General features: G+C 49.9%; 1 protein-coding gene across 2 annotated transcripts in view; it reads right to left on the bottom strand.

Moving 5' to 3' along the window:
* Positions 1 to 15,473, bottom strand: part of TCF20 (transcription factor 20) — a 56,054-nt gene extending 40,581 nt beyond the window's left edge. For both annotated transcript variants that reach the window (XM_059401876.1, XM_059401875.1), the window contains exon 1: positions 9,801 to 15,473. In XM_059401876.1, the coding sequence (XP_059257859.1) occupies positions 9,801 to 15,437 (5,637 nt within the window). In that variant the 5' untranslated portion in view covers positions 15,438 to 15,473. The remainder of the gene's footprint in view (positions 1 to 9,800) is intronic.
* Positions 15,474 to 15,945: the final 472 nt, after the last annotated feature.

Here is a 15,945-nt window from a genome sequence, read left to right as displayed (position 1 = left end):
GACTCAGGAAATTATGTGCAGAGAAGTGACAAACTGAAGAGAAACTTTAAAATTCCAAATTAATGATCAATGGATGTAAAACATTAAAATTAATAGGGAACTGCAGCGATATCACCAATACAAGAAACAAAATTTAAAGGAAAAAATTAAAAATTTAAAAATACCCAGCGCTGAGGTCCTAGTGGGCTGGTGTCTAACTGTGGATGATCTCTGTGGCCGTGGCCATGGCCGTGACTCAGCATGACCCTTTTTGGTTAACCCACGAGACAATGACAATCAGAACCCATAAAATAGTCGCACTTTTTGACTTCGCAGTTTAACATCTGGGGATTTCCCCTCAACTATGACTCCATGAATTGAAATGTCTACCACTGCATCAGAAACAGTAAAGTAACCAAAGGCTCCGGTGTCTAAAAGCAGAGTACCTAGTGAAGATATATTACGTACATATTAAAACAAAATACCGTAAGTTACTACACAAGCTAAAATTACAAAAGCAAGTGAAAAACGTAGTGCTGCCTCGTATGTCGAGTTAATGGCAGAGACTCTCTGGATGTGGATCCTGGACTCCGTTTCATCCAGGAGAAAGCCCACCTCAGAGGGTTGCTTTGAGGTTTAAATGTGAGAATTCATGCACAGCGCACTTGGAAAGCACTCAACCCATGTCAGCAGTTATTACTACACTATTACTAAATCTAGTAAAACAAGCATATGGACGGAATCTAAAAAAGAGGCTAATTTACTGGATTATCAGGATTGTGGCCCTCTTTTACCTACAGTTCTAGTAGTTTTACAGTATGAATAACATTGTTAACATTTACTCTTATGTGAATACTGTGTAATTCCCTCGTAAAAAAGTATTTTATTGGGGCATCTTGGTGGCTCAGTGGGTTAAAGCCTCTGCCTTCAGCTCAGGGCATGATCCCAGGGTCCTGGGATCAGGCCCAGCATTGGGCTCTCTGCTCAGTGGGGAGCCTGCTTCCCCCGTCTATCTCTCTGCCTACTTGTGATCTGTCAAATAAACAAAATCTTTAAAAAAAAAAAAAAAAGTATTTTATCTTTTCAGGCCTCAGGAGTTAAGACTGAGCCTCAAGCCCACAGATGTACCCAGTGCCCCCTCTAAATCCTGTCTGTTAAGCTCTTCTGTCCTTTCCTGGTTTCCTGTCGCTTCCTGTGAGTGGAACTGTCCCAGACCCTCCAAAAATAAGTATCCGTGCATTATGACTATCTGAACCTCTGAACCCACGTGACCTCAAAGTGAAGTGCACCTTGCCTAGTCTCAGTTCAACACGCAGAGGCTTGGGCTACATCCTAGGACCCTCAGAAAATGGGGAGATACCATGCACAACAGAGCTTTTTCCAGGGCCCCAAGAGTAATGTTTCTTATCAGCTCTTTCTCACCATAACTAAATGCAATTGGGCATTCCACTGTGTTGTCAATAATGTCAATGTCTTGAAAAATTATTAGAAAACCAAAAACAGGGGTGGCTGGGTGGCTCAGAGGGTTAAGCCTCTGCCTTCAGCTCAGGTCATGGTCTCAGGGTCCTGGGATCGAGCCCCACATTGGGCTCTCTGCTCAGCGGGGAACCTGCTTCCTCCTCTCTCCCTGCCTGCCACTCTGCTTACTTGTGATCTCTCTCTCTGTGTCAAATAAATAAGTAATATCTTAAAAAAAAAAGAAAACCAAAAATAGCAAATGACTTCTTCTGTGACCCCTCCCATTCCCAACCATATTACAGGCAATAATTCAAATATAGCTTAATGTCTCTGATAGCTTTTCAGAGTTCTCTATATGGAATTAAAAAAAAAAAAAAAAAGAAAGATCTCATGATTTTCTATTTCCTCCCACTTTCTTGCAACGCAGATTAAGCTTCCTGATTTTACGTTTATGCAAAAAGCTAAATAAAAACCAGCCAGTGCTTATGAAAAGCACTGTACTAGAGACCCAGAGTGCTGACAACCTGAACATGCAGATTCGGCTGGGCATTCCACACCCGGTAGTCTCTTTTGCCCGCTACACATTAGCTGCAAACCTAAGGTCTCCCTTCTCTTCCTCAATAGCCCCCTTTGCTATTACTGGGGTCTTACCCAGCCCACTCCATCGGCCAACCTGCCTGCTAAAAGGGAAGCCTCGGGTTTATTCCTCCCCTCCCTTTACCTGCCACACCTAATCCGTTTCTGGATTCTATCGACTTGAAATTCCAAAACGATCCTACTATCTGTATGCTCCTTCCCATAAATCCCTCCTCTGCTCCTTCTTTAGGCCTTATCATCTCTAGAGAGATCAGTGCCACAGCCTCTCAACCACTGGGCCTGCTTCTTTCCTCTCCGCGCGTCTCTCCTGAGTTGCCTTTATAAGCCACAAACCTGATTGTGTGATATTACACACTCAGCACTGCTGGTGGTTTCCCACTGCCCATAAATCAAACGCTCAATCCTCAGACTACAACAGAGCCCTCTCCAGTCCTCCTGTACGTATTAGCTATTTTGGGGGGAGTGGGGCGGGAGGTGGAGTGTGGTTGTTCTGAACCATTCTATGAATTCTTAATTATTTTGGATCTCCCTTATAGCACTGACCCATCAAAAATGTTTATTTAAAAAATAACTGTATTACTACGTACACTCTTTACTTTGGCCTTAGGTACTCATTATCAAAAAATGACCAACTCACAAGAACATTAATGCTTTTACTTAATGTGCCAGGTAGAGTTTATTCCCTTCTCCTGTCTCCTCTCCTCTGAACGCCCTAACTCCTGAGAATGTCTGTGCGGGCTGCTGCCAGCTTACAGGACACTAATTAACACTGCACCCTAAATACCACACACCCTGCTTCCCACAAACCTGAGTTTCCCACAAGAGTAAAAATGAAAAGACAATGGTGGTCTCCTGTGCCGGATAACTTCCCTTGCCGGGAAGAAGCGCTAGTTGTGTGGGTCTGGAAGGATCCGTGAGCCACAGCCTGCTCAGCGAGCGAACCAGAACATACACCCGAACTACGACACGTAAGGACACGACCCGAGGGCAGATGCTGGCCCACAGCACTGGCCCACATTCCTCTACGAAGCTTCCGAAGAGTCACTCGTGCTTCTAACGGCCTTCTTTACAGTGGGCACTAGCAGTTTCCATACTTTATAGATTAAGAAGGTGAAGCACGCAGGCTAAGCGCCTTGAGCACGTGACCAGCTCGGAAATGCTCATTTCCCACGGAGCAGGGGGACTGCGGGACTCTCACCCATCCCCCGCCTCCCCAGCTGGTGAGCAGAAGGGCCAAGCCAGAAAGCTGAGGCGGATCTCTGAGCGCATGATTAAGCTGAATGGATTTTCCCCTGCCGGACTTCTTTTCAAAAAATGGGAAGGTGGGAAGAAGCTGGCCTGCAGCTGGTGGCCTTCAGGGTCCTATAAAATTGGCCTTGGATTGGGGCAAGAGGTTAGGCAGGGGGTAGCCAAGGGGGAAAGCTCCATTTTTCTTAAGAGTCTGGAATAAAGGAAGTTGCGCATCCTGGAAAATTCAAGCTCTTGTGCAGGAACTGTGTGGCAAGGTGTCACTTTCTGCATGAATCACATAAACCCTCCTGACAAGGTCCAGGAGCCTTGCTGCCAAGTGCTGCTCCTCACACGCCAGCCGTGGGACCGGGGACCGAGGCCTCCCAAACCATGAAGGGAGCTAAGGGCCCTTAGAGCATTCTAACTTCAGATTTGCATGGGTTTCCTACCAAGGACTCGGCTAGCTGCTGAACTGAAATGAACACCTACTTCTGCATGCCATCCGATCGTGTTAGCTCTTTCAACACATTAGCAGTAACTAGTGTAACGTCTCAGAGATGAATTATTTGGTCTAGTATATACTATATAGTAACCTATCATTATTCTTCTTTATGGCCCTTTACCTGTAGCATTTTCAAGCAGTCCACCCATTTTCAGTTTTTATTTATTTATTTTTTTGAGAGAGAGCATGGGGGAGAGGGAAGGAAGAGGTGCAGAGGGAGAGGGAGGGAGAGAAAATCTTAAGCAGGCTCCATCCAGCCCGGCATGGGATCATGAGACCTCAGACCCTGAGATCCTGACCTGAGCCAAAACCGAGACTCGGACACTTAACCGACTCCACCACCCAGGCGATCCTGTATGTTTTACTTTAAAATCAGGTGTAAAGCTTATCATCCTTCCACCCCTAAAAGAAATAAGGAAATAGACTATAGGAAAACTCTCTCACAATTTATTCTGTAACGTTATATAAGCAAGAAAATTCCCAAACTGCAGATTTCATGATATTCCTTAGAATGCAGAAAAACCAAATCCTGAGAGAAAATGACCCTTTTCTCTGGAGGTTTAGTCTCAAGGCCATCGCGTAGTGATGTAAGAGCACACACAGGTAGTGTTAAGAAAAACAGGTAATAAGACATCATACAACTCTGTGCTACTTGCTGAAAGTCACAGGAACAGGGGGATGAATGAACCCAGGTGCCCCAACGTGTTAACACAGCCAGGCTGGGACAGCTGTGTGAGCTGTGGCGACAAAGATCAGGGGACAGCCTCTAGAGGGGACTAGAGAGGAAAGCAAAGGATGTAAGGAAGCCGGGGAGAGCGACGGGGAGGAGGGATGAGGGGAGTATAGAGGGGAGGGTCGGTCACTGTGGGGCGCGCCTGTGGCTGCTGAGTCAAAAGCAGAGACCAGGAGTTTCCGTGGGAAGGCTTCAGCAGGACCTCGGCGCGGGGCGGCCCACTACTAACTTAGGGAGCACATATGGAAATTCAGGGAACATAAAGGATAATGCCTTTATTTCACACAAGACCAGAGAGGCTAACTGATCTGTTTTTTATGTTTTGGGTTTTTTTTTTTAAGATTTTATTTATTTATTTGACAGAGAGAGAGAGATCGCAAGTAGGCAGAGAGGCAGACAGAGAGAGGTGAGGGTCAGGGAAGCATGACCTGAGCTGAAGGCAGAGGCTTAACCCACTGAGCCACCCAGGTGCCTCTGTTTTTGATGTTTTAACATGCAGTTACATTTTCATAATGTTATCGATCTATTAATATTTTATACTTGTCAAATCAGGTTTTTTTTTTTTTTGGTCAAAGTTTACAGTAAATTAGAAATGGAGGATGATCTATTTAAACTTGTCTTAAAAATAAACTTCAGGGGCCCCTGGCTGGCTCAGTCAGAAACCGCATGCAACCCCTGATCTCAGGGTTGTGAGTTTGAGCCCCACATTGGGTGCAGGGATTAAATAAATAAAACTTGGGGAAAAAAAAAACCTTTAAATATAATCTTTAATATACTGATCCAAAGGAAATTAACCGGAGCGCCTGGCCTCTGCCTCCCTCTCTGCCTACTTGTGATCTCTGTCAAATAAATAAATAAAATCTTTAAAAAAAAAAAAGGAAATTAACCCAGATCCAGTTAACATACACAAATCCCCATGGAGGGTGTTAAGAATCTGCTCAGAAGGGGAGCTGTCAGCCCAGGTGATGGGGGAAGGAAGGGAAGGGATAAACACAGGTCAGCTCTCCTGGCAACGCAACCCTGAACCTTGAAGGCCTTCACATTCCTAAATGTACCAAACATGACTTCTACATACCAAGTCCTATGTACGTCTGTTTAAGAGGCAAGTGCCTCTATCACGCCATCCACACCAGATCAGAGATCACCGTGGGCTCACATACATAATCAGACCGAGATCAACGAGCAGAAGTCAAAGTCAGACAAAACCAAAGAAGACTGTGCAGAAATGAATGGATTAAGTTCCACACTCAAAAAAGGAAGGACAGCAAAGGCCATCTGCCTGAACAGGAATGTTCTAGTTTTCCATAATTTTCACAGTATGACACCTATAGGGAGGGAGCTACTGTCTCTTGAGGACTTCATATGATTTTGTTATAATATCATGCTTGTCAAAACACCTGATAAATACATGGGCCAAAATGGATCTCTAATGAAATATATGTGGCCTTATCTCAACATGATAGGATTGGGCAGGCCTGTTAAGCGGACTGAAATTGAAAGCATCTGCTAAAACCTAAGATAAAACTAGACTCAGAGTGGCCTTGACAAATTGAAACAGCATCTATCAAATTAAATAAGAAAAGGCAAGTTAGTGTAATTTTAATTTGTTCTCAAGTACATCAGGAAAAGGAGAATATAAACCTAGGGCAAATAAAACAGAAAAAGATCTTGTAGTCATAGTGGAACATCAGTCAGCTCAAAAAGGGAAAGCAGCATTTTTTTTTAACCATTTTTAAAATCAACACATCCCTGGGCTATATAGCACCTGAGCGTGTGTCACTAAAGCCAAGTCATCCTTTATTGTGAGGGTAACGGGATGGTACTGTCTCTCTCTTTTCCCTTCCCATCTCACTAGGTGGCTTGTGGGAGTAAAACAGATGTGCGAGTGTACTGAGAAATTAAATTCAATATACAAAGCTAGCATTCTATTCTAAAACAGGATTGTTACATAAACAGAACAGAATCGAGGGAAGAGAAAGTTTAGTATTTTTAAAGGGCCTGGCATCATGTGAGTAGAATGTAAGGAAATAATCGTAAAGCTACAGTAGAGATTTATCTAAGATTTTTCATGGAACAAATACAATGTTATATGTCAATTACATCTCAACTGAAAAGAAAAAAAGACTGGTCAACTGTTTGGGTTCTAAAACATGTTATCAAAAGAGATGGTGGTGTGTGAGCCATCGGGGGGCGACCAGAGAACCCAAAAATCTAGTTCAGAGCCTCTACTATATAGGAGCAGCCTAAGCACAAAAATACCTGCTTTTTTGGGGGGGGACAGAGAGAGAGACCACAAGTAGGCAGAGAGGGAGGAGAAGAAGGCTCCCCGCTGAGCAGAGAGCCCGATGCAGGACTCAATCCCAGGACACTGAGATCATGACCTGAGCCGAAGGCAGAGGCTTAACCCACTGAGCCACCCAGGCACCCAAAAAATATCTGCTTTTATATCTTTAACTTTTAAATGAAGTGTCCCAACTTTTCATCCCTTAAAACATGTAATTTGCAGTACTTTTGAAGTGGCAGAGGCTGGAATTAATATTTTAAAAAACAAAAAACGCCTTCAATATTCTCTACCTAAATTGCTTCATGTCATTTTAACCACCCAGCTGACAATGAAGGGGGGGAGATGGGCAAGAGAGAATGATTTATTCATATTCAGTATATCTGGTCTAATTATAACATGCCAGATTTTACTTTGGGATCAAAGCTGATGAGTAGTAAGCCACTTTTACTCATTACTCATTACTGATGAGTAATTTTAAAAGGCAGGCCTGTGGGTCACCAACCTTTCTGGGACACAGGGGCCACCTGTGGTTAGGGTGGTCACAGTGTTCTCAGGTGCCCCTACTTTCTATCAACTAGACCTAGACTGAGGCATAGGATTTAAGGGTCTGGTGGGCAGGAGTCAGCCTGCTGATTACCAGTTACCAATTACTGCTACAGAATGTTCAACCATTTACACACAGAAGTTACTCTGAGAGATATTAATAATATTCTCTGTTGAAATAAAAAAAACACTGGCAGATGGGCAGGGACACACACCTAAAATAACAAACAAAACAAAACAAACCACTAAATATGGCAGGCAGGCCACCAACTAGGGCGAGACGATGACTGATGGATTAGGGAGTACCCAGAACTGACTATTTAAAGAATCCTGTACTTTAGGGTCTTAAATGCCATGTCCCTTTAAGACTTTTGCATTATGAAATGTCATCGTGTCTGAGAAGCCAATCTATTTCAAACCTGGGGATTGGGAGTGACTGTGGGGATGGAGAGGGAAGGAGGGAGGGAAAAAAACTCCCCTGGTGGGGGAGGCTCTTAGAGGGAAAGCAAGCTCCTCATGTGACTGAATTAGAATGTTCTAATATAAAAAGTATATAAACTTCATATTAAATAACATTTTGTATTATAGTTTATAGCTTTGACTTCCTTTTTATCAGACACTGTGGTAAATTCTGGAAACAATGCTATGATAAAATAGAGTGCTTCTGGTGAAGCGTAGGGGGCGAGCAAAAGAATAGTATCAAGTAGCCCAAAATACTATGGATCCTGGCTGATACGACCCTTCTTCACTATGACTGAAAATCATCAGTGTATTTGTCAGGTATGGTAAATTTTAAATATGAATTAACACAAAAATTTCATGTCACTAAGCATCATAGGCTGAACGTCCATTTCCACATCTTTTCGCTTCCCACAAAGATAAAGGGACGAACTTATACGGCAACTTCTTGAGGACACCAAGAACGAGAAAGGGAACACACACGAGAGATGTCCCCATTTCCGGACGCTGGAAATCAGACAAAAAGGGTACGACCCAGCAGTCTGAAAGGCAGGGAAAGGAACGAGCGGGCGCAGGGGAGGGGCCACTAGAACACCAGCCACTGAGGGGCACAGAGCCGGGGAAGCAGGCGTCTCAGAAAGTGGGGCCAGAAACCAGGTCGTTGGCTCAAAATTTTAAGAGGAGTTAGGTCCCTAACCCAGCCTAATTCAAGCAGGTCCCCGCGACAGAGACGTTCAGAGAAGAACGATGTTCTGAGAGTATCAGAAACGAAGATAAATAAATAAAAAGTTAGATGGTACAGCTGGAGAGAGCGTGGAGAAATGAGAACAAAAAGGCAGAGAAAGAGAGAGAAAACCCAGGAGTGAAAAGGTAAAGCCAGAGGATCAATCCAGGAGGTACCTAATTCAGAGGATTCCAGAAAGAACCAAGAAAACAGACGGAAGGAAATTATCCAAGAAACAACAGAGGACAAACTTCCCCAAGTGGGACACAGGAGTTTACAGATGGCAAGATCTCCCAGTGGAGAATGAAAAGACCCACCCCAAGGGATACCGAGAAGATCCTCAAACGCTTCAGAGGAGAAAGGCAGTCCACACACTCATACCAAGGACTGAAAACCACCAACGGCCCCATCTCCTCGACTGCAGCACCAGAAGCTCAAGGCCAAGTCGGGAGCCAGGACTCTAAGACAGTGAGAGAAAATGATTTCAAATCTAGAATTCCATACCCAACCCTCAAGCAAACATGAGGATGGGACAGAGACATATTCTCACCCAAGACAAGTCTCCCAAGTATTTTTCCTCCCACACACCCATCTCGGGAAACTCCCGAGGGACAATGCGCAGCGTTAAATGAGGGCGCAGACTAAGAAAGGCAAAGACAGGCAAAGACTAAGAAAGGCATTCGCTGGAAGAAGGGAGTGACAATGACTAGGAACACCCCAGGATAACAGTTACGAAACCGACCTAAAGAATGAACATCCTGTTGTCAAGCTTGGATTAGAGCGATGTGGTCCAAGAGAAGCCTAACGTGAATGAGTAATTCCAGAGAAGGGAAGAGTTTGAGAGGAAAGGAAACAGAAAGGAAACAGGGTACTCTGTAAGTATTACAGAGGCAGATGTTGAAAAATGGGAGAAAAGGACCAATAAATAAAACAACTAGCAGCAAAAGCTTATGGTGCAGAAAGAGGAAGGTGGCAGAGTACTGGGCGGGCTGGGGGGCAGGGGGGGGGACACGACACGACACACGCTAGCTTGCTCTGCCTCTCAGGGCTGCCCCAGCAGGACTCTGCCACCTAGGGTCAGCACTACCCATAAAAATGAAAGTTAAATCTTCCAAATCACTTCATTTTCCACCCCTCCTGTGGGCTTAGGGGCTCCAACCTGGGGGAACGATCAGTCCGACTGGCGGGGCTGGGGCGAGTGCAAGAGGGAAAGAGGGGAGCAGAAGGCGGGAAGAGGCAGGGCGAGCCCCCCGCCCCCCGGATTTGGGGGTGGGGGGGAGGGCACACTCACCATCTCTCTGGCTATTTCCAGCGCCTCCTGCAGGCCGTAGAGCCGGCCGCAGACCAGGTAGATTCCATTGGCCCAGAGAATACAACCCTCGTGGACCCAAAATTCATTGCTGTCAAGAGGTAGTTCAGGAATTTGTAACTCCAGCTCGGGGCCCCCTTCCGAAGTGGTGGGCACGGAGGGCTTTGAGTCCAAAGCAGTCTTGTCGCTGCTGCCCTCGGCGGTGGCCTTCTTACAGGGGAGGCCCCGGGCCAGGGAGCGAGGGCCGCCGCCGCCGCAGTCTTCCGAGCGGTGTCGCCGCTTGAACCTGGGGTGCGCGGCCAGGCTCCTCTGCTCCTTCTGCTGCTGCTCCTCCTCCTCCTCAGTGTCCGTCTTGGAGCCATTCGAAGCGCTTTTGTGCCGCACTTTCACTCTGCTCTGCATCTCCGCGGCCCGCTTCGGGGGCGGGTTCTTCGGGAGAGTGGCTGCATAATCTTGCGGGTAAAAGGGTCCAAAGAGGTCGCCCATGTTGCGGTAACTGGCCCACTTGCCACACAGACAGCACACCAGGTGCCCCATGACAGAAGACTCGGTCACCACGGGGCCCTGCAGCATGAAGGACGAGGCTGGCAGCGCCTTGCTTTCTGTGCTGCTGGGGGGCGGTGTCAGCGACCTCTGCCCCTTCCGACCCCTCACCAATTTGGTCTGCTCCTCCTCCTCGGCATTGATGATTGTACACACGGCTCCAAGTTCACACTTATTTACTACATGGATGTAAGGGAAAAAAGACTTGTTCTTGGCATCGGTTTTATCCAGTGGCTGGGTGGCATACTTTAGTTTGATCTCAGGTTCTTGGGGTTCCACGATGGGAACTGCTTGTTTGGTTTTCCGCTTCCTTGGCTGTGCCCCAGGCTTCCTCCTCTCCCGCCTTTGCCTCTGCTTTTTTGGCTTTGGCTCTCCATCCGCAGAAGCTTCTGGTATCTGAGGGGGCTGAGGGGGCGGAGGTGGTGGCTGCTGTTTCTTTTGCTTGTTCACACTACCGATGGGTCTCCCCTTCTTCTTTCCTGATGGGAAGTACCCCTTCGGGGGGAAACCCTCTTGTTTGGGGGAAATCGTCACTGTATCGTTCTCTTTCTCCTCAGCCTTGGGGTTTGCCTCAGGGGCCGACACGCCCGCTGGAGGTACATTCTTTGAGTCCGAGAAGACTAAGGGTGCAGTCCCACCAAGGGAACCATCTGGTCTCCCCTGGTTACCCCCAGGCTTCTGTGAGGTCACAGATGTCATGGTGCCAGGGGGGTCCTTTCCAGCAGTGACCGTCTCCGGGTGCGTCTCGGTCTTCACTTTGTCGTCCCCACCGCCACGCCACTCCTCTGAAGCCCTTGGCAGGGGCTTTTCGATGTTCAGGTCCTGGCTTGTTGGACAGACCAGGTCAGGCACCAGCTCACCTTTTCTCTTCTCCATCTCGGCATCCTGACCAGCAACACTGCCACCTTCGGGAGGGCCACTCTTCAATGACAGAATGTCATCGAGAGTGACCGTGTCTCCCCCGGCCTCCGCGCTGTTTGAGGACGCACTCCTCCTGATGTTTGGGGACGTGATCTTCTGAACTATAGCTTCCAATTTCAAGCCCCGGCCTTTCCGAGGGGGCAGAATTTTGGTCTTAGCAGGACTTGTGAGGGTAACCGCAGGGCAGTTTCTGCTATCTGGACTTGGAAGATCCTTGGAGGATTCTCTCTTCGGGATGGATTTGACATCCTGGCTGTGAGAGAGATGCGCATAGGAATTGAACGCTCGGTCGGCGCCTTCTTTCGGTGGGTGAAGGAGACGCCCTTTATCTTCCGTGTTACTGTTTTTCACATCCTGTGACTGCCTCTTGCTGGGAATGGGAGAGATAAAGGAACGCACCCGCCTCCGCATGATTAAGGGGTTTTGAGAAGAATGATCCTCTTGGCCCGGGAGCCTGAGCATAACATTACTGGGTTTGGATGACTGCGGCGTGTCGGTCAGCCCATGTCCGTCGGCCTCGTGGGGTGGCCCGTACCTCTTCTGATTGGACATCCCCGGAGGACCGCTGCTTTTGGCTGGAGAAGTCTGCCGGGAAAGATCCCAACAAGATTCTTGTTGTAACTTCTGGGAGCCATGCTTCAACTCGATGCCTTTGTTAGACAGACCATCGGCAGACATGAGGCAGCGCCCCCCTTCCTGACCGCTGGGGTCATGGTAAGTCCCCATTGGTGGGCCATACATCATACCATCTTTGTCGTTTTTCAGAGGGCTCCGCACTCTGTCGAGAAACTGCTGCTGCCTCGGGCTCTTCCGTGGTCCCTCCTGCCTGTGCTGCGCGGCGGCGATCACTCCCTGAGCAGAGCTGCTGCTCCAGTCTTTGTACTCGTCTTGCTGCTGTTGGTACATCTGTCTCTTATAATGGAGCTGAGAATTCAAACCTGCGCTGGGGTCCCCGTAAGCATGAGCCCGAGTGTTGGCGTGGTAAGCAGAGGCCAGGCTTTCTGAGTTGGGAGAGAATGGCGCGTGTAAAGAAGTGCGGTTGGCCCGCTCCGAAAAGGTCATGTGTGGGTTCATGTGATGCGGGTCTCCCCCTGGGCCTCTGCTCCTCCCAGGAGACATCTTCAGTTTTTCTGAGAAATCATGATACTGCGAAGGGGACCGACCCCTCATGCCCTCCCGGCCACCGACTCTGCCAGGAACCCGCCGCATTGGCGTGGGTCTGCTGTCTTGGGGGCCGTAGTCTGCGATGGAATCGTGAGCTGCTCCAGGACTGGCATTGCCTCGGTAAGACTCGTGCTTGATGCTGGCAGGATGGCAGTGGTCTCCGGATTTCTTGTTGTTGAAGCTAGCTTGAGATTTGGACTGTTCAAAATCTTCCTCTTTTATCTGCCCGCTCTGGGATTTCAGCTTCGCTTCCATGGATACCAACCCACCGGGAAGAATGACCGACTGACTTAAACTTGGATTGAGCCGATCACTCCTCCCAAGTCTGGCGTCGGTACCCATGTGTCCCAGTGAGTGAGCCCCCGGGTCCCTGACAATCTGTCTTAGTGGAGAAATGTCACAGATCACGGATCTTCTTTCAGAGAGGGAACCCCCGGGCTCATGGGCCGATGACTGCGGCTCTATTTCAAACTTTCTGGGAATCGGATAGTCAGCCAAATTGATCTGTTTCATTTCGGGAGCCGTGCCGCTTGACTTCCTTTCCCAAGGGCCCCAGTGCGGGTTTTCTAATAGGGACCCGATGCTCTTGTTCAAGAGACCCCTGCTAGCTAACTCATTGGTTTGACTGACTAAGACATTAGGCCTCGTGGCTGCTTCCAGGCCCCCCGCCATGCCCTGATGCTCTTGCGCACTCCTGGAGTACCTCCTGTCCGGGTGGTGATGGTAGCCCTGAAGCACTTCCTGCAGCAGGCTGGGGAACTTCTCGTTCCTCCCCTTGCGCTCCCCGTGGCCAGAGAAGTCCCCCTTATCTTGTCCTGTAGGGTACTGAGGAAAGCTACTGACGTTTCTCGGCACAGCTGACCCGAAACTGTCTTTGTAACTATAGCGCAGGCTGCCAGGAGATTTGCTGGGCTCACTCCTGCCTATAAAACCGGGGCCCACCGCCGAGTGCCCGCCCTGGCCATTTCCCTCTCCATTGTGGTTGGAGTTATTATCTACATGCTTGTTTCCTTTGCTCCCTCCCCCCGGGGGCTCTGGCTGTGGGACCGACGGGTGACTGGTCTCCTTTGGCCCTCCAGCGCTGGGTGGCCTCTGCGTGGCTGTGGGATCCTCCTCCTGGGAGCCTTTATCTTGTGCACCAGGCTTTTCGACCCGACCTGTCATGGCTTCCCGGGAGACAATCACGCCAACGGTCTTCTCGTTGACTTTGGGGTTGCCCTCGGACGACAGTGGTGTGTCCTTAGCACCAGGCGAGGCAGCCTCTTCTCTGGCCACGGGACTGGCACTGAGTCTGGGGGCCTCGCTCTGAGCGCCCTGGGCTGGGGAGGAGCCCGCTTTCTCGGAGGTCCCGCCCTTGTAGGTGGTGTCGGAGCTGGTGCTCTGGCCACTGAGCTGCCTCACCCGCTCGCCTTGGTCCTCGGAGCTGCTCGAGCAGCCTCCGTCCAGCGACTCGGCCATGGGGGACTTGAGCTGTTCCTCAGGCTGGGAGGAGCCTTCGGAGTTTGTGCAGCTGTCCGCTTTCTTCGAAGAGGAGGAGGGCCTCTTGGAGGTCTTCTTCTGAGGTGTCAGGGCGTCGGAAAGTAGCATGTGCTGAACGGTATTAGGAAGATTGGCCACCTGCGTACTCAGGGCGCTCAAACTACTCAGCCCGGGGTCTGTCAGTCGCTTTTCCGGCACTCCTTCTAGGCCAAACCCTTTGAAGCCTGCGGCGTGCGAATTAGGACTGGGCATCATGGAGGGCGTTGGGCTCAGCTGGGGCATTAGCTGTAAAATTCGGTTTCTGGAACCCATGGGCACACTGCCTTGCCCACACTGGAGGTTCTCCCCGCTCTGCATCAGGGGGGACGGGGTGGAGCTGCAGCTTGGAGACTGCACCACAGAGGCCGCGGGGGAAGGGTTGGAGATGGGGCTGAAGTTCTGGTGGAACTGCATGGGCGACCGCACCGGAACCTCGGGCTGGCTGTACTGCCCCACCTGGGCCTGCAGGGGCAGCTTGGTGGCGGTGCTCGTGTACTGCATCACATGCTGCGGCGGGGGCTGCGGGGGCTGCGCGGGCGCCTGCCCCTGCTGTGTCCCCTGGGGAATCTTGGCCGGCTCAAAGCCCTTCACAGACTGAGGCTGGTAGCTGTAGTTGGACTGCGTGCCGTACGCCTGCGCGTTAGAACCCACGCCGTGTCCCTCGTACTGGGACCCCGCATTCACGCTGTAACTGCCGTCGTAGCTCTGGCCGGACTGGCTGAAACGCTGCGGCGAAGGGAAGGAGGAGGACGAGGAGGCGGCGGAGGACTGGTAGTGCTGGCCGAACTGACCGACCCGCAGCTGGTACCCGGACGCGGACGACGGCAGCGCGGAGGGCCGCTGCATCGGCTGCAGATGGGACGCTGCGGATGCCGGCTGGCCGGTGGCCTGTGGCAGAGGCTGGTGGGACTGGTAGAGCTGCTGTCTCAGCTGCTGCACCTGCTGCTGCTGCTGCTGCTGGCTGGAGGCCTGCTGCTGGTACTGAGCGCTCCCTGGAGAGAAAGGCCCCGTGTAATCCTGCTGATAGTGAGACACCCCACCGAGGGCCGAGTGCTGGGCTTGAAACTGGCCCACGTGCCCCTCGCTCCCATACTGATTGCCAAAGCTGCTCCCCTGGGGCGGTCCGTAGCTCTGCACCGGCCCCGAAGGCCTTCGCTGAGGCGGCTGCGGGGTTCCTGTTGTCACAGGGTCTTTGCTGCCTGCCATGTAGTAGAAGTCTCCAGCCTCTTTCCTGAAGCCCTGGTAGCCCTGGTGGCCAGAGGTTTCGCTAGCCATCGCTGCCGCAGCCGCCGATCCTCGTCGCCCACCACCGCTGCTGCTGCTGCTGCCGCCGCCGCCGCCTGCACCCCCAAAATTCTGGAACATCTGGGCCTGACGCGGGCTGAACTCTTCTATCCGGGATGAGCTGTGTACCTCCTGCGGGTAGCTCTGCTGGTCTCCGTGGTAACTGCTTTGCTCCCGGAAGGACTGCATACTGTTCAGCAGCACGGCAGCAGGCCAACAGCCCTCCTGGAAATGGAAGAGGAGAGAGAGAAATATCAGACACGCATCTCCTCTGCACAAAGGAAATCAAGTCTGGGTGATGGAGGGGGTACAATAATTCAGATGCCCAGATGAAGGGGACCGGTTTGAACTTCCTTTCATTTCTTGTCCTGTCCATTTCTGAAAGTGCCAATAAGCAGAGAAATGGCCTCAATGGTGAGGCAGACGTCTATGGGAGGATGAAAAGAAACATTCTGAGTAAATGCAAATTTGGTACAGAAAAAAAACAAAACACCAGACCTCATTATTAAATAAATGAGCCCCCAACATCCAACTGGGCTAAAATATGGGGCTGTGCTATTACTGTTAATTAAAAAAACCCAACAATTTTTAAGTCAATCTTCTAATTATGTTGGGGAGGTTGAAAAAAACATTTCATCTATTGGCTTTCCTGTATTAGCCTGATCGCGGGACTAAGGTCTCAAATAATGACGAGGCA

The sequence above is a fragment of the Mustela nigripes genome, chromosome 6 (genome assembly GCF_022355385.1).
Source record: "Mustela nigripes isolate SB6536 chromosome 6, MUSNIG.SB6536, whole genome shotgun sequence".
Lineage (NCBI taxonomy): Eukaryota > Metazoa > Chordata > Mammalia > Carnivora > Mustelidae > Mustela > Mustela nigripes.
Note: the sequence above shows the minus strand (reverse complement) of the source record. Positions and strands in the feature narration are given on the sequence as shown.